The sequence below is a fragment of the Thalassophryne amazonica genome, chromosome 10, assembly GCF_902500255.1.
Source record: "Thalassophryne amazonica chromosome 10, fThaAma1.1, whole genome shotgun sequence".
NCBI classification, from domain to species: domain Eukaryota; kingdom Metazoa; phylum Chordata; class Actinopteri; order Batrachoidiformes; family Batrachoididae; genus Thalassophryne; species Thalassophryne amazonica.
Window position 1 is genome coordinate 103,962,194 of NC_047112.1, and position 21,848 is coordinate 103,984,041.

Consider the following 21,848-nt stretch of genomic DNA (forward strand, 5'->3'; position numbering starts at 1 on the left):
GTCAGCTCTCCCCAGTCTTTTCTGCATTCTGCCACAAACAGGTGCTTTTATTTTTATACACCCACAAACATAGACAGTGACGGAAGACATCAAACACACTACACTTTTCATTAATAGTAACAGCAACATGACACTTAACTAAACTGACTAAACCAATTGAACTACAAAAAACACAAATTAATAACACTAACAACACTGTTAAACTAACATGAACAATAATAACAACATTTAAAACCCCAAAACCCAGAATTCCCACGGTGCACTACAGCACAATGTCCATTGTTCACTGTTGTTAGTTAATATTGCTCATTTCTCCAAAAATATTAGTCCTATCAACTTTCAGTTTTTGCAGCGTTCATCCTTGACCCAAAATACATAAGTGAACCAAACAGCAAATGTCAGCTCTCCATGATCAAAGCCATACACACGCATGCAAGCATGCAAGCAAACAGAGGCCACTTGGCTATTATAACATAGACTCAAGCACAAATGATACCAGCACAAATGAAGGTCTAAATGCTCAAACCAGCACAAATGAGCGACATCTTTTTTGTTTACTTTAGATGATGTGGAGTGGTTGCTGACCTTTGACAACCTTACAGAATTAATTAACTTTCATTAATATCTTTAAAGTGACAGCAGCACAAAGGACAATATCAACAGCACAAACACAGCACATAGGTAAAACTGAGTAAAACTCTTATGTGATTAGATTATTTTTGTATGCCATGTGCAGCGCTTTGTGACCCTGGTCTGTGAAAGGCGCTTTATAAATAAAGCTTACTTACTTACTTACTTTCACTGATATCAATGAATTATACGTTTCTTCCAAATGAAGCTCATTTCATTAAATATTTCACTAATACAGGCCGATAGTTTCACATACATGTTATTTTTCTGGGCTAGGTGAAATAGTTAAAAATGATACAAAACTAATCTACACCATGGTGAACTGGTTTAGTCTTACATCCTAACTGACAGTGTTGACAGATGGATAATCTGTTGATCCTCAAGTGCACAGACAGACGAGAAGAGGTCAAAGTCATTAGGTGACCACTTTAGGGAAAAGAAAGGAGATGAGGTGAAACAAGTAAACTATTGACAGCTACAGTTTCCAGCATTATACTGTTATTCCACATTGTTACGGCACTGCTATACTGCAGTGTCTCCAGCTGTTAGTCTCCAGCAGAGGTCTCAAACCCGTTCCAGAAAGGGCTGAGAAGGTCCAGGATTTCTTTGCAATCACCCACTCGACCAGGTGATGTCATCACTTTGAACCGGTGGAATCAGTTAATCAGCAGTAGTGTTACTGCACCACTACACTACTATTGCACAGCGTTACTCCTCCCTAGCAGAAACTGTGATAACATTCATTCCTCAGTGAGAGTTTTCATGGAAAAACCTCAAACATAAAGCTGTAATTACATGTGTTCCCACATGAGGGCGAAGCTACTGAATACTGTGTTGGTAATATGGGAAGGAAGAGAAGAAACAGCAAAATGTGTAACGCTAGCAGCTCCAGGTTTGGTGATTAAAACGGCCGCCGTTTTTCTCTTTTCTGCAAATATATGTACTTATGTCTCCATATACATTTCTACATGCTTTACTTTTTCTTGTTCCCCCTTTTTAGTATTATTATATTTAAGTAAATATTGGAGGAGTGGAGTACAATTAGTTATACCTAACAGCTAACGTTAGCTTATCTAGCCGGCTGTAGCAATGTTCATCGTAGCTTACAAAATAGTTGGTTCTTTTGTGTTTGATAACCCACATTAATTCATACTTTTGTCCACATTTATTTTATATGTATTTGTTAATACCGTTACTGTAGGTTTAACTATGCTATTATACTTTATACACTAATTACCGTTTTTGTTTATCATGTTAGCTTGCTGGGTACATTTGGCTTATTAATGGCTAATTTAGCTCTTCTACTATAACTAGCTTATTTTCATTATTTACAATTTTGTTTTACATGGTGTAGATTTTTAATGATTCATCAGTTTATGTGTTCTTTAAAATATATCAACATATAGTACCTAGGTTCTTAGGTTTCCATTTGATGGCATAATGATTATACCTTTTATTTTCCTATAGTATGCTAACAGAGTTGCTTTAGATAGATACCAGTACACTCATAGCTTCTGTTTCTATAATAAAATACCAGATTTATAGCTTAGCCTACTAACTATATTTAATTTTACTACTAGTCTACATACTAAATTACCTATACTACAATCTTTTCCTGTGATGTCTTATCTTTCTTATGTATTATTACTTATTATATTATATATATATACTTTTTTCTTGAGCTGCTTTGGTGGGTAGGGAGAGTTCCCATGGGATAAAAAAGCTTTTCAACCTATCATCCCTGGTTCTCAAGATCAGGCACCTAAGTGGCTCTACTCTACTCTTTTCTACTCTCCTATTTTACTCTTCCTGTTTAGATATACCTTTAAATACTAACATAGTTCCACCTTAGAACTGGAATATAATATATAAGATATACCTTACTGAATTTTCATGTGTATGTGACTGCTTGCTTCAGAACTGCTTTTCGCACACACTTATTCAAAAACCTGCTGTATTGATTTGGACTTTGCGTGTGTTTTCGAGGCCTCGAATTAAAAGCCTGTTATTTTGACAATCTGTCAATTCTCTGACTTTATTTCCACAAACAGTCTTAGGATAGCTTGGACTAAAATCCTTTTTGCCTCAACAAATGAGGCAAACATTGTTTTTGGAGCGCTAGCAGCGTCATGACTGAGCGCTAGCAGCAATTAAGAGATTATCGCCCCGTTTGCGCTTAAACTGCCTTGTTTCTGCTTACAATCAACTTTAGAATGATTAAGAGGTTTTACATTGTCATCTGACAATTAATAATCACATTATTAGTGTGAAGTTCGCTGATCCACAGCAGGATTGTTTTCCACCGGCGCGGCTCCACCGAGGCCCGAGGCGCCAGCGCAGTTCCACCGGCGCGGCTCCACCTGAAGCCCGAGGCATCAGTGCAGTTCCACTGGCGCGGCTCCACCTGAAGCCCGAGGCGTCAGCGCAGTTCCACTGGCGCGGCTCCACCGAGGCCCGAGGCATCAGTGCAGTTCCACCGGCCTCGGCTTTACCGAGGCCCGAGGTGCCAGCGCGGAGTTATCTGACCATGGGTCCGAAGAAGGCACTGACAGCGGAGGAGGGAGACGATATCAAGAAGTCCCTGGACTTTTTGTCTGAGGAAATCTCTGTTGTTAAAATGCAGCAGAAATCTATTATGGAGCTGGTGGAAGAAGTGAAGGCTCTCCGGATCCAGAATGGCGAGAAAGACCGGAGTCTGGTGTACCTGGAGAACCGTGTTGCGGAGTTGGAACAGTACACAAGGATGAACGACGTTATTATTACAGGAATTCATATTAAACCTCGATCCTACGCACGGGCGGTGTCAGAACACAGTGGAGGGGAGGCCAGCGAGCAGGAGGCCAGCTCAGTGGAACAACAGGTGGCAGACTTCCTGCAATCTAAAGGTATTCAAATGGACTGTAATAACATTGAAGCGTGCCACCCCCTGCCCAGGAGAGAGGATGAAGACAAGCGAGCAGTTATAATGAGGTTTGTCAACAGAAAACATAAAATGGCATTGTTAAAACAGGGACAGAAACTTAAAGGAACAAACGTATTCATCAATGAACATCTGACCAAAAGAAACGCAGACATCGCCAGGAAAGCTCATTTCTTAAAAAAGCAGGGAAAAATTCAACAGACATGGACATCCAACTGCAAAACATTTATCAAATTGAATGGAACACCAGAACAAGCGAACCTATTCATCTACTACATCATCTACATCTGGAGACAAGAAGGATATAACTCAAAGGATTGCTGATCATGGAAAAGTAGAACTGAGAACATTTAAATACACAGACCACAATGTACTGGACTTGGAGCATGATATAGACCGGACAATAATTTCTTCTCAAATATCAATGACAGTTGTTGCTATTATACAGATGAACAGTTTAATCGGATCATTAAAACGGATAACAAATTATCAATAATCCATTTCAACAGCAGAAGTCTATATGCAAACTTTAACAACATTAAAGAATATTTAAGTCAATTTAAAAAAAAATTAACATAATTGCTATATCAGAAACATGGATCAATGAAGATAAAGGAATGGATTTTGAACCGGATGGATATGAATTTAACTGTGTAAACAAAAAGAATAAGAGTGGAGGAGGAGTGGCTGTGTATGTGGATAAGAACATGGATTATAAAATAGTAGACAATATGACAACTGTGATTGATAACTTATTAGAATGTATAACTATTGAAATATGTGAAGAAAAAAGCAAAAATGTATTAGTCAGCTGTATATATAGAGCACCAGGATCTAGTATTGAAACATTCACTGACTGTATGGAAAAAAAAAATTTGTGGTGACTTAAATATTGATCTGCTCAATCCAAATAAGCATAAAATAACAGATGAATTTATCAGTATAATGTACAGTATGAGTTTATATCCAAAAATCACCAGGCCAAGCAGAATTACATCCCATAGTGCTACCTTAATTGATAATATATTCAGCAATGATATTGAGAATAACACTGTGAGTGGATTATTAATCAATGACATTAGTGATCATCTACCAGTTTTCATCGTTTATAATAGAAACCATCGGCGGAATCAGCCAGAGGAGAAAATAAAATACAGGCGAGTGCGGACAGAGGAAAACATGAACACACTAAAGAAGGATTTACAGGAGCAAAACTGGGAAAAGGTATACAGTGAAAGTGATGTTGATAGTGCATATGAAACTTTTTTACAGATATTTACATCATTATATGATACAAATTGTCCAATTAAACAAGACTACAGAAAACAAACAATCCAAGCTCGACCATGGATGACGAAAGGGTTACGAAATGCATGTAATAAGAAAAATACACTGTATAGAGAATTCATAAAACTAAAGACTAAAGAGGCAGAAAATAGATATAAGAAATACAAAAATAGATTAACTAATATTATACGGGTATGTAGGAAGGAATATTATAGTAACATATTATATAATAACAAAAACAATATTAAAGGAATATGGGATATATTAAATAGCATTATCAAAATGGTAATAAAAAACAGAGTTACCCTCAGTATTTCATTGATAATAATGTCAAGAAGGAAAATAAGGATGAGGTAGTCAACGGTTTTAAAAAATTTTTTGTAAATATTGGACCAAGCTTGGCAGAAAAAATTCCTGATTCCCAACCTGAGGATTGGGATAATAATCTCATAGAAAGAAATCCCTGTTCAATGTTCCTCACAGCAGTGGATGGAAAAGAAATTATAGACATTGTGAATAATTGTAAATATAAAACATCTACCGATTTAAATGAAATTGATATGGTGGTGGTAAAACAGGTCATTGAATGGATTGTAGAACCATTAACATACATCTGTAACTTATCATTTCAAACCGGTAAATTTCCCAATCAAATGAAAATAGCTAAGGTTGTGCCGCTGTATAAGACTGGGGATAGACACCACTTCACAAATTATAGACCTGTTTCTTTGCTTCCACAATTTTCCAAATTATTAGAAAAGTTATTCAATAATAGATTAGACAAATTCATAAATAAACATAAATTACTTACTGATAGTCAATATGGATTCAGAGCACATAGTTCAATATCACTTGCATTAATAGAATCAGTTGAGGAGATTACAAATGCCATAGACCACAAATTACATTCAGTTGGAATATTTATAGACCTTAAAAAGGCTTTTGATACAATCAATCATGACATATTAATCAATAAACTTGAACAGTATGGGATTAGGGGGTTGGTGTTGCACTGGGTGAGAAGCTACTTAACAGAAAACAGTTTGTGAAGTTGGGGGAATATACATCATCATGCTTGGACAATGCTTGTGGCGTACCACAGGGGTCAGTATTGGGTCCAAAACTGTTTCTAATTTATATAAATGATATTGTCAATGTTTCCAAAATATTAAAATTAGTATTATTTGCAGATGACACAAGCATTTTTTGTTCAGGGGGGGATTTGCAGGAGTTACTGAGGAGGATCAGTATAGAAATGGGAAAATTGAAAATATGGTTTGACAGAAACAAATTATCATTAAACTTAAGTAAAACAAAATACATGTTATATGGCTATTGTAATACAGACATACAGGTTCAGTTACAAGTCGAGGGGGTAGATATTGAAAGGGTACATGAAAATAACTTTCTGGGGGTGATAATAGATGATAAGATAAACTGGAAGACTCATATAAAACATATACAAAGTAAACTGTCAAGAAGCATTTCAGTTCTAAACAAAGCGAAACATATTCTGGACCACAACTCACTCCGCATTCTTTACTGCTCACTGGTTTTACCATATTTACAGTACTGTGCAGAGGTATGGGGTAATACTTATAAAGGTACAACACAATCACTATCAGTAATGCAGAAAAGAGCTATAAGAATTATTCATAATACTGGCTATAGAGATCATACAAATCCACTGTTTTTACAATCCAAATTCTTAAAATTCACAGACTTGGTTCATTTTCAAACAGTACAAATCATGTATAAAGCAATAAACAATTTACTTCCAGCAAATATTAAAAATATGTTTTTTTAACAGATCAGGGGATTGCAGTCTGAGGGGGAAATTTAATTTAAAGCATCAGTGGGCACGAACAACATTAAAAGGTTTCTGTATTTCTGTCTGTGGGGTGAGGATGTGGAACAGATTGGGAGTGGGGCTCAAGCAATGTCCAAGCATGAACCAGTTCAAACAGCGGTACAAAAATATGTTTTTTTCTAGGTATAGGGAGGAGGAAGGGTAATGAGGGTTAGGGTGTTTTTGTTTTTTGCTTCGGCTTGTAAATATATAGTATTTTGTATGTAAGTAGGTATGTGTAGGTGTATATTTATGTTTGTGTATATATATATATTGATATCGGTTTAGGTGTGTAGGAATCTATGTATATATGTCGCAAAGGGTATCACTGGTTGTGGGGAAGAAGGGGTAGGGAAAAATAAGCTGATGCTTCAGCCTACCCCTTTTCGGACATGTTGGGTACACAGTAGGAACTTTTTTTTGTTGTTGTCTTCACTGGGAGATTGCATCAGTATCTTGGCTCTCTGTTGGGACTGTTTACACAGAGACTGCTACCTGCTGCTTTGGACTTTGAACTAATAGTCTTTTTCAAGACTTTTTTACTTTTTTACCTTTTTACTTTTTTTTTACTTTTTTACTTGACTCTACTGGTGGTTGGCTCTCACTGCGGTATTGTATCGCTTCCTGTTCCGGAGCACAGCGGTGTTTTTCTGTATCTGTTAGCTGTTTAATCTGCGCAGTTAGATTGACCTAGTTATCTAGATTACGATTTGTTTCCCAGTGTAATCTTTACGTGCCTTAACTAAAGCACTCCTTCTGCTGAATCACCTCTAAATTATTTACACATTATTCACTTTGCGTGTTTTTAGGAATCCGCTAGCTTAGCGTAGCTACTAGCTCTTAGCCGATTTAGCATGGCGGCTTCTCCTGTCTCTCCCGCACTTTTCTGCTCTGGGTGTGAAATGTTTAGTTATTCCTCGGCCTCCTTTAGCAGTAATGGTACTTGTAATAAGTGTAGCTTATTCGTAGCTTTGGAGGCCAGGCTGGGCGAATTGGAGACTCGGCTCCGCACCGTGGAAAATTCTACAGCTAGCAAGGCCCCTGTAGTCGGTGCGGACCAAGGTAGCTTAGCCGCCGTTAGTTCCCCCCTGGCAGATCCCGAGCAGCCGGGAAAGCAGGCCGACTGGGTGACTGTGAGGAGGAAGCGTAGCCCTAAACAGAAGCCCCGTGTACACCGCCAACCCGTTCACATCTCTAACCGTTTTTCCCCACTCGACGATACACCCGCCGAGGATCAAACTCTGGTTATTGGCGACTCTGTTTTGAGAAATGTGAAGTTAGCGACACCAGCAACCATAGTCAATTGTCTTCCGGGGGCCAGAGCAGGCGACATTGAAGGAAATTTGAAACTGCTGGCTAAGGCTAAGCGTAAATTTGGTAAGATTGTAATTCACGTCGGCAGTAATGACACCCGGTTACGCCAATCGGAGGTCACTAAAATTAACATTAAATCGGTGTGTAACTTTGCAAAAACAATGTCGGACTCTGTAGTTTTCTCTGGGCCCCTCCCCAATCAGACCGGGAGTGACATGTTTAGCCGCTTGTTCTCCTTGAATTGCTGGCTGTCTGAGTGGTGTCCAAAAAATGAGGTGGGCTTCTTAGATAATTGGCAAAGCTTCTGGGGAAAACCTGGTCTTGTTAGGAGAGACGGCAGCCATCCCACTTTGGATGGAGCAGCTCTCATTTCTAGAAATTTGGTCAATTTTCTTAAATCCTCCAAACCGTGACTATCCAGGGTTGGGACCAGGAAGCAGAGTTGTAGTCTTACACACCTCTCTGCAGCTTCTCTCCCCCTGCCATCCCCTCATTGCCCCATCCCCGTGGAGACGGTGCCTGCTCCCAGACTACCAATAACCAGCAAAAATCTAATTAAGCATAAAAATTCAAAAAGAAAAAATAATATAGCACCTTCAACTGCACCACAGACTAAAATAGTTAAATGTGGTCTATTAAACATTAGGTCTCTCTCTTCTAAGTCCCTGTTGGTAAATGATATAATAATTGATCAACATATTGATTTATTCTGCCTAACAGAAACCTGGTTACAGCAGGATGAATATGTTAGTTTAAATGAGTCAACACCCCCGAGTCACACTAACTGTCAGAATGCTCGTAGCACGGGCCGGGGTGGAGGATTAGCAGCAATCTTCCATTCCAGCTTATTAATTAATCCAAAACCCAGACAGAGCTTTAATTCATTTGAAAGCTTGTCTCTTAGTCTTGTCCATCCAAATTGGAAGTCCCAAAAACCAGTTTTATTTGTTACTATCTATCGTCCACCTGGTCGTTACTGTGAGTTTCTCTGTGAATTTTCAGACCTTTTGTCTGACTTAGTGCTTAGCTCAGATAAGATAATTATAGTGGGCGATTTTAACATCCACACAGATACTGAGAATGACAGCCTCAACACTGCATTTAATCTATTATTAGACTCTATTGGCTTCGCTCAAAAAGTAAATGAGTCCACCCACCACTTTAATCATATCTTAGATCTTGTTCTGACTTATGGTATGGAAATAGAAGACTTAACAGTATTCCCTGAAAACTCCCTTCTGTCTGATCATTTCTTAATAACATTTACATTTACTCTGATGGACTACCCAGCAGTGGGGAATAAGTTTCATTACACTAGAAGTCTTTCAGAAAGCGCTGTAACTAGGTTTAAGGATATGATTCTTTCTTTATGTTCTCTAATGCCATATACCAACACAGTGCAGAATAGCTACCTAAACTCTGTAAGGGAGATAGAGTATCTCGTCAATAGTTTTACATCCTCATTGAAGACAACTTTGGATGCTGTAGCTCCTCTGAAAAAGAGAGCTTTAAATCAGAAGTGTCTGACTCCGTGGTATAACTCACAAACTCGTAGCTTAAAGCAGATAACCCGTAAGTTGGAGAGGAAATGGCGTCTCACTAATTTAGAAGATCTTCATTTAGCCTGGAAAAAGAGTCTGTTGCTCTATAAAAAAGCCCTCCGTAAAGCTAGGACATCTTTCTACTCATCACTAATTGAAGAAAATAAGAACAACCCCAGGTTTCTTTTCAGCACTGTAGCCAGGCTGACAAAGAGTCAGAGCTCTATTGAGCTGAGTATTCCATTAACTTTAACTAGTAATGACTTCATGACTTTCTTTGCTAACAAAATTTTAACTATTAGAGAAAAAATTACTCATAACCATCCCAAAGACGTATCGTTATCTTTGGCTGCTTTCAGTGATGCCGGTATTTGGTTAGACTCTTTCTCTCCGATTGTTCTGTCTGAGTTATTCTCATTAGTTACTTCATCCAAACCATCAACATGTTTATTAGACCCCATTCCTACCAGGCTGCTCAAGGAAGCCCTACCATTATTTAATGCTTCGATCTTAAATATGATCAATCTATCTTTGTTAGTTGGCTATGTACCACAGGCTTTTAAGGTGGCAGTAATTAAACCATTACTCAAAAAGCCATCACTTGACCCAGCTATCTTAGCTAATTATAGGCCAATCTCCAACCTTCCTTTTCTCTCAAAAATTCTTGAAAGGGTAGTTGTAAAACAGCTAACTGATCATCTGCAGAGGAATGGTCTATTTGAAGAGTTTCAGTCAGGTTTTAGAATTCATCATAGTACAGAAACAGCATTAGTGAAGGTTACAAATGATCTTCTTATGGCCTCGGACAGTGGACTCATCTCTGTGCTTGTTCTGTTAGATCTCAGTGCTGCTTTTGATACTGTTGACCATAAAATTTTATTACAGAGATTGGAGCATGCTATAGGTATTAAAGGCACTGCACTGCGGTGGTTTGAATCATATTTGTCTAATAGATTACAATTTGTTCATGTAAATGGGGAATCTTCTTCACAGACTAAAGTTAATTATGGAGTTCCACAAGGTTCTGTGCTAGGACCAATTTTATTCACTTTATACATGCTTCCCTTAGGCAGTATTATTAGACGGTATTGCTTAAATTTTCATTGTTACGCAGATGATACCCAGCTTTATCTATCCATGAAGCCAGAGGACACACACCAATTAGCTAAACTGCAGGATTGTCTTACAGACATAAAGACATGGATGACCTCTAATTTCCTGCTTTTAAACTCAGATAAAACTGAAGTTATTGTACTTGGCCCCACAAATCTTAGAAACATGGTGTCTAACCAGATCCTTACTCTGGATGGCATTACCCTGACCTCTAGTAATACTGTGAGAAATCTTGGAGTCATTTTTGATCAGGATATGTCATTCAAAGCGCATATTAAACAAATTTGTAGGACTGCCTTTTTGCATTTACGCAATATCTCTAAAATTAGAAAGGTCTTGTCTCAGAGTGATGCTGAAAAACTAATTCATGCATTTATTTCCTCTAGGCTGGACTATTGTAATTCATTATTATCAGGTTGTCCTAAAAGTTCCCTAAAAAGCCTTCAGTTAATTCAAAATGCTGCAGCTAGAGTGCTGACGGGGACTAGAAGGAGAGAGCATATCTCACCCATATTGGCCTCTCTTCATTGGCTTCCTGTTAATTCTAGAATAGAATTTAAAATTCTTCTTCTTACTTATAAGGTTTTGAATAATCAGGTCCCATCTTATCTTAGGGACCTCGTAGTACCATATTACCCCAATAGAGCGCTTCGCTCTCAGACTGCAGGCTTACTTGTAGTTCCTAGGGTTTGTAAGAGTAGAATGGGAGGCAGAGCCTTCAGCTTTCAGGCTCCTCTCCTGTGGAACCAGCTCCCAATTCAGATCAGGGAGACAGACACCCTCTCTACTTTTAAGATTAGGCTTAAAACTTTCCTTTTTGCTAAAGCTTATAGTTAGGGCTGGATCAGGTGACCCTGAACCATCCCTTAGTTATGCTGCTATAGACGTAGACTGCTGGGGGGTTCCCATGATGCACTGTTTCTTTTTCTTTCTGCTCTGTATGCACCACTCTGCATTTAATCATTAGTGATCGATCTCTGCTCCCCTCCACAGCATGTCTTTTTCCTGGTTCTCTCCCTCAGCCCCAACCAGTCCCAGCAGAAGACTGCCCCTCCCTGAGCCTGGTTCTGCTGGAGGTTTCTTCCTGTTAAAAGGGAGTTTTTCCTTCCCACTGTAGCCAAGTGCTTGCTCACAGGGGGTCGTTTTGACCGTTGGGGTTTTACATAATTATTGTATGGCCTTGCCTTACAATATGAAGCGCCTTGGGGCAACTGATTGTTGTGATTTGGCGCTATATAAAAAAAAAATTGATTGATTGATTGACTGATCTATCTTGTAATTGTTGTATCAAATGTTCGAAATAAACAGTTTTTCATTTCATTCATTCATTCATTCAATCTGGTGTCAGAAGCAGGGATGCTCTCTGGACCATCAGACCAAACTGGGCAGCTGGTCAAACAGATCCGGTAGGTAGGGGTCTGCCTCGTACCCGGCTTTGACGGAAGGAGGACTGACCGGTTTGGGTTCCCAATGGCCAGTGCAGCATTTCTACGAACTATGGGCATAGTGTCAACAACACAGCACTGGTGAGCAAGGCTGTTCTTTTGTTGTGGAAATTAAAATTGACCAGTTGACAACAGGCAGTGTAGGTTAAAATAAGACTTTATTTTAACTTAGTTTGGGCCCTGGTAGCAGACCTGTGGGTTTTTGAGTGGTAGGAGAATTTTAATTCTCTGAGTAAATTGTAGGGGTCAAAGACCTCTGAGCTGTAGGAGATAATCACACCACAGTGTGTTATCTTTGAGGCTAGGAAATATAAAAGACATTTTATTTCTGAGGTAGGACACTGATTTAGCGTCTGAGCAAAATAGGGAACAAAGCTGGAAAAGAAAAACCCGATGAAGTTGACTGGTGTACTCCAATTGTACGAATAATGAAGGAGAAATACGGGGGGAAATGTCTCACACATATGAATATGTGGGTGAGAGATTTTGGTTTCTCGGCAGGAAATAGCTTAAACCGACATCAATTGAATTTACTAAAACGTAATTTAGATAAGGAAAAGGCCAAAATTATGTCAAGATTTAAAGTTAAGACAGTGGATGTGACATACAGTAGTGTTCAGAATAATAGTAGTACTATGTGACTAAAAAGATTAATCCAGGTTTTGAGTATATTTCTTATTGTTACATGGGAAACAAGGTACCAGTAGATTCAGTAGATTCTCACAAATCCAACAAGACCAAGCGTTCATGATATGCTATGAAATTGGGCTATTAGTAAAAAAAAAGTAGAAAAGAGGGTGTTCACAATAATAGTAGCATCTGCTGTTGACGCTACAAACTCAAAACTATTATGTTCAAACTGCTTTTGTAGCAATCCTGTGAATCACTAAACTAGTATTTAGTTGTATAACCACAGTTTTTCATGATTTCTTCACATCTGCAAGGCATTAATTTTGTTGGTTTGGAACCAAGATTTTGCTCGTTTACTAGTGTACTTGGGGTCATTGTCTTGTTGAAACACCCATTTCAAGGGCATGTCCTCTTCAGCATAAGGCAACATGACCTCTTCAAGTATTTTGACATATCCAAACTGATCCATGATACCTGGTATGCGATATATAGGCCCAACACCATAGTAGGAGAAACATGCCCATATCATGATGTTTGCACCACCATGCTTCACTGTCTTCACTGTGAACTGTGGCTTGAATTCAGAGTTTGGGGGGCGTCTCACAAACTGTCTGCGGCCCTTGGACCCAAAAAGAACAGTTTTACTCTCATCAGTCCACAAAATATTCCTCCATTTCTCTTTAGGCCAGTTGATGTGTTCTTTGGCAAATTGTAACCTCTTCTGCACATGTCTTTTATTTAACAGAGGGACTTTGCGGGGGATTCTTGCAAATAAATTAGCTTCACACAGGCGTCTTCTAACTGTCACAGCACTTACAGGTAACTCCAGACTGTCTTTGATCATCCTGGAGCTGATCAATGGGTGAGCCTTTGCCATTCTGGTTATTCCTCTATCCATTTTGATGGTTGTTTTCCGTTTTCTTCCACGCATCTCTGGTTTTTTTGTCCATTTTAAAGCATTGGAGATCATTGTAGATGAACAGCCTATAATTTGTTGCACCTGCGTATAAGTATTCCCCTCTCCAATCAACTTTTTAATCAAACTACGCTGTTTTTCTGAACAATGTCTTGAACGTCCCATTTTCCTCAGGCTTTCAAAGAGAAAAGCATGTTCAACAGGTGCTGGCTTCATCCTTACATAGGGGACACCTGATTCACACCTGTTTGTTCCACAAAATTGATGAACTCACTGACTGAATGCCACACTACTATTATTGTGAACACCCCCTTTTCTACTTTTTTTACTAATAGCCCAATTTCATAGCCTTAAGAGTGTGCATATCATGAATGCTTGGTCTTGTTGGATTTGTGAGAAACTACTGAATCTACTGGTACCTTGTTTCCCATGTAACAATAAGAAATATACTCAAAACCTGGATTAATCTTTTTAGTCACATAGCACTACTATTATTCTGAACACTACTGTATATGGCAAACTGTTATACTGCATGTGCTCTGTGGCCAAATGAATGTGATTTAAGAGTTAAGAAACAGAAGGAAGGGAAAAAGAATGTTGAACAGAAGGCTTCAGATGAGAAAAAAGACACACACACAAACAAACGTTATCACCTACTAACTTCCCTACCCCTCAAACACTCTTTACCCGAGGATTGCTGCGCCTGAAGTCAAAGGTCAAAGTTTGTGAGGGGAAGACTGGTGCTCTGTTTATCGTCGACCCCAGCCAGATCCACTAGCCGCAGCTCTGCAACCCGAAGTGACTCCAGTTGTCATGCTGATGATCAAGTTTCCTGGAGCTAACGGTGAAAATGTTTTGGTTCACTGTCATATGTGGACAGAGATGTTAATGGTAGCAAAGGACAACCTCTTTCCACTTAGCCAGGGAGGAAAGGGGTTTGCTGAAAAACTGACTGCTTTCTGTCAAGCCTGGAGACCGACAGGTGAAGAATTGACCAGCCTCTTAAAAGACCCTCATTTCAGTCCAACAGCATCTGAAAATCCAGGCTGTGGTTAAACGACAAGCAGCACAAAGACTGAGATTGGAAACTGTCACCAGTCAGTATGAAATGGATGTAAAAGCAGTCTGTGATGATATCAAAGCCAAATGTCCAGCCACAGTGGACACGGCAATGATCCAAGCCTGCAAACAAAATCCTGGTGAGACTGTGACAGACTTCTTTGTCCGGCTGGAGAAAAAGTGCATTGCACACAGTGGACATGTGAGACCTGACGGAGCTTCCAATGCAGATGGAGAGACTCCATTTGAAGGTGTCCTAAAGTCCTGTCTGGTCCCTGGCCCGAGGTCAGAATCCTTCAGGGAGTTGAACAAACCCTGATTGGAGGATGGGCTGACAACTGAGTGAAAGAAATCCTGAAACATGCACATCATGCTGAAACAAAAGAGGTGAGGAAAGCCACCAAGAGGAGAGACAATGATCACCAGACAATGATGAATGCCCTTGAAACGTCTGCTGCTGCACTCACCATGATGTCTGCTGAAAGAGGGTGTCAACATGGCCGACAGAACTTTGATCGGAGGCCGACAACCAGCCCCCGACCCAGAGACACTGAAATTCAGATGGCTGTTTTATTTGTGGGGCGTTTGACCACTGGTCCTCTCGGTGCCCACAACGCAGTCCAGGGCACAACATGGATGTGGAGGCTTCTCTTGAGTGCGAGGCAAGCGCGGTGGAGGATGGGGTCCAGCCCAACAGAGCCAGGACACCCTAGTGGACTGACCACGACAGTCCACTACATGTCCACGACACCTTGTGATAGTGGACATGTTAGCGGTGGCAAAAGCTTGAATGACAGACATTATCCCCAGATGGGGAGTGCCAGAAAAATTATCCTCTGAGAACGGCATGTTGAAAAGAAATTGAAAAAATGCACTGCTGAAACAAGTCTGAACTGGGTAAAATGCTTGAAGCTAGTCCTGATGCAAATGAGATTTCGCACACGACAGAGAAACAACGTGTCACTCTTTGAGATCCTGTTTTGACGACCTCCTCACACAGGCCTCCATCCCAAGGTGCTGGCAGGGGAAGACACTGTGTTTGTTGATCACAATCTTGTGTCTTACTGCACAAGCTCTTTCTGTGTGCAGGTCTCGTGTGAAGGAAGCTCTCCCATTATCGGCTGTACAACCACTCCACAATATCTGACCCAAATGACAAACCTGCTGACTCCTTAATTTGCATTGATGATGTTTTGTATTTTTGCATTCCTCCCATGTTACCGCTGTTTTTGGTGGTCTCCTAAAGGCCCACAAACACAGCACATTTCTGTGAAACTTGTTAATGATGTAGCATTTGAAACCAGATGATGATGTAACAATGTTGATATTATGTTACTGGAATGTTTGATTTCCTTTTTTTTATAAGACTGTGATTGTTTTGTTTTATAATTTTGACTCATTTGTGTGATAACAAATTATCAAAAGGGTGGAATTGTCATATAAAATTATTCATTTTTTGTCTTAGAGACAGCCTGTCTAAAACTTTTTACATCTAAACTCTAACTCTGTACTAAAAATGCCCCTAGGTAACCTTAACCTAATGTGCTGGGCTGCATTAACAACCGCATTGTCTCTGTCTGATTATTCTTCTTTCCTCCCCAGCAGAAACTGTGATAACATTCATTCTTCAACAAAAGAGCACTTTCAGAACTGTTTTTCGCACGCACTTATTCAAAATTGTGCTGTATTGATTTTGACTTTGCATGTGCCTTTGAGGGCTCGAATTAAAAGACTGTTATTTTGACAATCTGCCAATTCTCTGACTTTATTTCCACAAACAGCCTTAGGACAGCTTGGTATAAAAATCCTTTTGTCTCAACAGTATTCTACAATGTTACTACACTGTTACTCTGCAATGTTGTTACACTGTTATTCCACAGTGTTACTGTGCTGTTAGTCCACAGTGTTACTGCACTGTTATTCCACATTGTTACTGTACTGCTATTCCACAGTGTTACTGTGAGGTTTCTCTACAGTGTTACTGCGCCACTATTCTGCAGTGTTACTGCGCTGTTATTCCACGTTGTTACTGTGCTGTTATTCAACAATATTATTCAACAGTTACTGTACTGCTCTTCTGTAGTGTTACTGGGCCACTATTTTGCAGTGTTACTGCACTGTTATTCCACAGTGTTATAGTAATGTTATTCCAGTGTTCCTGTGCAGTTATTCCACAGTGTTACTACCGTGCTGTTATTCCACAGTGTTACTACTGTGCTGTTATTCCACAGTGTTACTGTGCTGTTATTCCACAGTGTTATTGTAATGTTATTCCACAGTGTTCCTGTGCAGTTATTCCACAGTGTTACTACTGTGCTGTTATTTCACAGTGTTACTGTGCTGTTATTCCACAGTGTTATTGTAATGTTATTCCACAGTGTTCCTGTGCTGTTATTCCACAGTGTTACTGTGCTGTTATTCCACAGTATTACTATTATTAGTATTATTTCACAGTGTTACTACTGTGTTGTTATTCCACAGTGTTACTGCGCTGCTATTCCAGTGTTCCTGTGCTGTTACTCCACAGTGTTCCTGTGCAGTTATTACACATTGTTTCTGTGCTGTTATTCCACATTGTTATTGTGCTGTTATTCCACGGTGTTCCTGTGCAGTTATTCCACATTGTTACTGTGCTGTTATTCCACAGTGTTACTACTGTGCTGTTATTCCATAGTGTTACTACTGTGCTGTTATTCCACAGTGTTACTCATGCGCTGTTATTCCACAGTGTTACTACTGTGCTGTTATTCCATAGTATTACTACTGTGCTGTTATTCCACAGTCTTACTACTGTGCTGTTATTCCATAGTGTTACTACTGTGCTGTTATTCCACAGTGTTACTGCGCTGCTATTCCAGTGTTCCTGTGCTGTTACTCCACAGTGTTCCTGTGCAGTTATTACACATTGTTGCTGTGCTGTTATTCCACATTGTTATTGTGCTGTTACTCCATAGTGTTCCTGTGCAGTTATTCCACATTGTTACTGTGCTGTTATTCCACAGTGTTACTACAGTGCTGTTATTCCATAGTGTTACTACTGTGCTGTTATTCCACAGTGTTACTCATGCGCTGTTATTCCACAGTGTTACTACTGTGCTGTTATTCCATAGTATTACTACTGTGCTGTTATTCCACAGTCTTACTACTGTGCTGTTATTCCATAGTATTACTACTGTGCCGTTATTCCACAGTGTTACTACTGCGCTGTTATTCCACAGTGTTACTACTGTGCTGTTATTCCACAGTGTTACTACTGTGCTGTTATTCCACAGTGTTACTACTGTGCTGTTATTCCACAGTGTTACTACTGTGCTGTTATTCCAGTGTTACTCGTGCGCTGTTATTCCACAGTGTTACTACTGTGCTGTTATTCCACAGTGTTACTACTGTGCTGTTATTCCACAGTGTTACTACTACGCTGTTATTCCACAGTGTTATTGCGCTGTTACTCTGCAGTGTTACTGCACTGTTATTCCACAATGTTACAACAATGTTACTGGCTGTAAAAGTTATTATATGTTTCAAAAATAATCCTCATATTTAGTTTGTCCATTTACGTATGGTTTTTGAAAGGCCCTACGTCTAAAACGGCTGTAATTTCTGAACAGTTAATGCAATGTTGTTGTTAATCTACTTGAATTAAAGGTAAAGGTCTACACTGTGAGCACATATTGATAGTGTAATTTCAACTCTATTGCTGTGATGTTTAGAGGCAAAATTACAAAAAATGGGTAACTGCCCAAATACGTCTGGACCCGAGTGTGTGATCTTGTCGCGTGCACAGCAGGAAACAACTCTCCAAATAACGCCACAATACCAAAACTGAAATCACCTGAAGAAGCCTCATGTGCATCCCAAGAGACCGACAGCCTGTTCTTCATAACCTCAGAGTCATATCAGGGCTACGAGCCAATAAGGTTCCTTTGTCAAAGTTTTTTTACTTGGTTTTAAGAAAATGCTTTGATCCTGCATGAGGCCACTTCCACCACCCTACACAACACTACTCATATTCCCTCACAATACAAGTAGTACAGCTTCATCTGTGTCTCCCTAAATAAATACCATATTTTCTGGACTATAAATCACACTGGAGTATAAGCAAGAATTATTCTTTAAACATATATTTCACAAAAAAGACAAAGAAAGACTATTCAGTCATGCACCAGCTAAAAGAACAGAGCGTAAATATCTTCAATGTTGTGTTTCTTGTATCCACTAAATACAAAAGAACTGGGATTTTTGTGTACTGTTATACCTCTCGTTTTTTACGTGTAAGGTAAGTCACAAGACCTCCTATACTAATTTTTAAAAAGTGACATAGAAAAACCACAGTCGTTAATTAACCCATGCAAGCTGAATTCAACATGGGATACAGCCAGGACTGACCCACGTATAGTGGACATACTTGTGTCATCATGATGCTTTCAGATCACCAATGTGAAAGAATGAGTTTATTCGGCACACAATTCAATAATAACAAAAAATATCTCATTAAAAAACAACTCCACAATGAACCCGTGTGACCGAAAAAGTGTGGGAAGAAGAAAAGCTTATGTGTAATATGAACACTGTATCAGAGCTCATGCAGTTCATCCTGGCTTTTTCCTCACCTCCTCCTTGATGATAGAGGGCTTCCTGATGTTTGCAGAGGATCTCTGGATCCTCTCCACTTGAGCAGATGGTTTTCTAGTCTTGGACAGTAGGTCAGAGAATGTTGACCCTTTCCGGGTTCGGGGGCTTCCTTCTGGTACAGTGTATATCTTCTGGTTCTGAGCCATCTCACTGGGCACAGCAGATGTTTTCCTGTTTTTTGTTAGGAGGTCCATGAAAATTGAAGGCTTCCTATTTTGTCCCGTCTCCTCTGGGATTGTGGACTTATTTGTGACATTTTTATTCCTTAGCACCCTCTGAAAAAGACAAGACATTTGTGTAATGCAACACTGCGGGAGCTATTCATGAAGTCATTGTTCTGTGAGGATATTTACCTGATCCAGGCCCACCATGTGACTCAGTCGTCTGTCCTTTCTGGACAGGAGGTCCTCTGGAAGACTGTGATCTGGCATGGAGGTTCCTTGAACCTTGACCTGCTTCTTTGGCTCTGGGAGGTCACCCATGAACCTCAGAATGATCCACCATACTGTCAGTGAAGCCTGGTGAGAACCAAACACAGAACAGAAATGTCAACAGGAACACCAGCACATTTACCAAAATACTGAGTGGAGGAGGTTCAGAGAAAGCACCAGGACATCTCCCTCATCCTCATGGTACAGGAGAGGCTGCTGGAGCCTCTGGCGAATATGGGTGGGTGTGACTGCCCCTTGAAAGTACATGGAGGCAAATTTGGTGAAAGTGTACTCATCCAGGTCATCGTATTCTTCTATGGGAAGATCTTCCACCATGGGGATGTCATCTATGTCTATCTCCTCAGTCACCATCCTCTTACTGTCAAAATTCTGAAAACAAACAACAGTGTGGATGAAATGTCTGAGTAGCTGCTTAGGAGTCAGATGTTTCAGTCACCCAACATAACAAAGTATTCAATCTTCTCTAGTTTTCCCAAACCTCAAATCCCACAGGTGCTTGTCCTTCTTGCCCTCCAATCACAGGGGGCAAGAAACCAAAGATGGTGTCGACCATCTCCTGGTCTGAGACGGCTGTGTTTTCCATCTCCTTCTGCCTCATCACTTTCTCCAGGAGTCTCTGTCTCTCCAGCATGGCCCGCTCTTCTGCTTGTTTCTCCTTTGCAGTAAGGTACATCTAAAAGTAACAGCAAAGAAAAAAAGGTCTAGATCACAGTGCCTAATACACCTCAGCCTTCTGAGAGTCATGCACCACATGTGCTGCTGCTTCGAGGAGTTCTAAAGTACAAGATCCTTATCGCAAACAGTTTAAGACAAATATTATTTTCTGCAGGTGTTTTTTTGTTACACCTCTTAGTTCATTTTAAAACTGCATCCGCACACAATCACACGTACAGAATCCAACCACATTGAACATTATTTTAAATAGAAAACACATAAAATAGGGATGAGTGTGACACAGTGAGAGGAGCGGGTTATCAAAGTGTCCTTGAACATGACAATGAAATCTTTACACTGCGCAACCTCAAAGCACACCTTCAACACACACACACACACACACACACACACATGAAATAAAGATTTAGAGAAAGAACAACACTAATGAACAAATATATACAGCAGTGTTCAGAATAATAGTAGTGCTATGTGACTAAAAAGATTAATCCAGGTTTTGAGTACATTTCTTATTGTTACATGGGAAACAAGGTACCAGTAGATTCTCACAAATCCAACAAAACCAAGCATTCATGATATGCACACTCTTAAGGCTATGAAATTGGGCTATTAGTAAAACAAAGTAGAAAAGGGGGTGTTCACAATAATAGTGAGTTCACAATAATAGTGAGTTCGTCAATTTTATGGAACAAACAGGTGTGAATCGGGTGTCCCCTATGTAAGGATGAAGCCAGCACCTGTTGAACATGCGTTTCTCTTTGAAAGCCTGAGGAAAATGGGACATTCAAGACATTGTTCAGAAGAACAGCGTAGTTTGATTAAAAAGTTGATTGGAGAGGGGAAAACTTATACGCAGGTGCAAAAAAACTTCATCTACAATGATCTCCAATGCTTTAAAATTGACAAAAAAAACCAGAGACGCGTGGAAGAAAACGGAAAACAACCATCAAAATGGATAGAAGAATAACCAGAATGGAAAAAGCTCACCCACTGATCAGCTCCAGGATGATCAAAGACAGTCTGGAGTTACCTGTAAGTGCTGTGACAGTTAGAAGACGCCTGTGTGAAGCTAATTTATTTGCAAGAATCCCCCGCAAAGTCCCTCTGTTAAATAAAAGACGTGCAGAAGAGGTTACAATTTGCCAAAGAACACATCAACTGGCCTAAAGAGAAATGGAGGAATATTTTGTGGACTGATGAGAGTAAAATTGTTCTTTTTGGGTCCAAGGGCCGCAGACAGTTTGTGAGACGACCCCCAAACTCTGAATTCAAGCCACAGTTCACAGTGAAGACAGTGAAGCATGGTGGTGCAAGCATCATGATATGGGCATGTTTCTCCTACTATGGTGTTGGGCCTATATATTTCGCATACCAGGTATCATGGATCA

At 39.8% G+C, this 21,848-nt stretch overlaps 1 protein-coding gene across 1 annotated transcript in view; it reads right to left on the reverse strand.

The window, feature by feature from the left end:
- The window catches only part of LOC117519325 (unconventional myosin-VIIb), a 107,245-nt gene that overhangs the window by 39,455 nt on the left and 45,942 nt on the right, over positions 1 to 21,848 (reverse strand). The window contains exons 21-24 of the mRNA XM_034180680.1: positions 20,267 to 20,461; positions 19,945 to 20,157; positions 19,690 to 19,854; positions 19,315 to 19,611 (exon numbers count right to left, since the gene is read on the reverse strand). Coding sequence (XP_034036571.1) covers positions 19,315 to 19,611; positions 19,690 to 19,854; positions 19,945 to 20,157; positions 20,267 to 20,461 — 870 coding nt within the window. The remainder of the gene's footprint in view (positions 1 to 19,314; positions 19,612 to 19,689; positions 19,855 to 19,944; positions 20,158 to 20,266; positions 20,462 to 21,848) is intronic.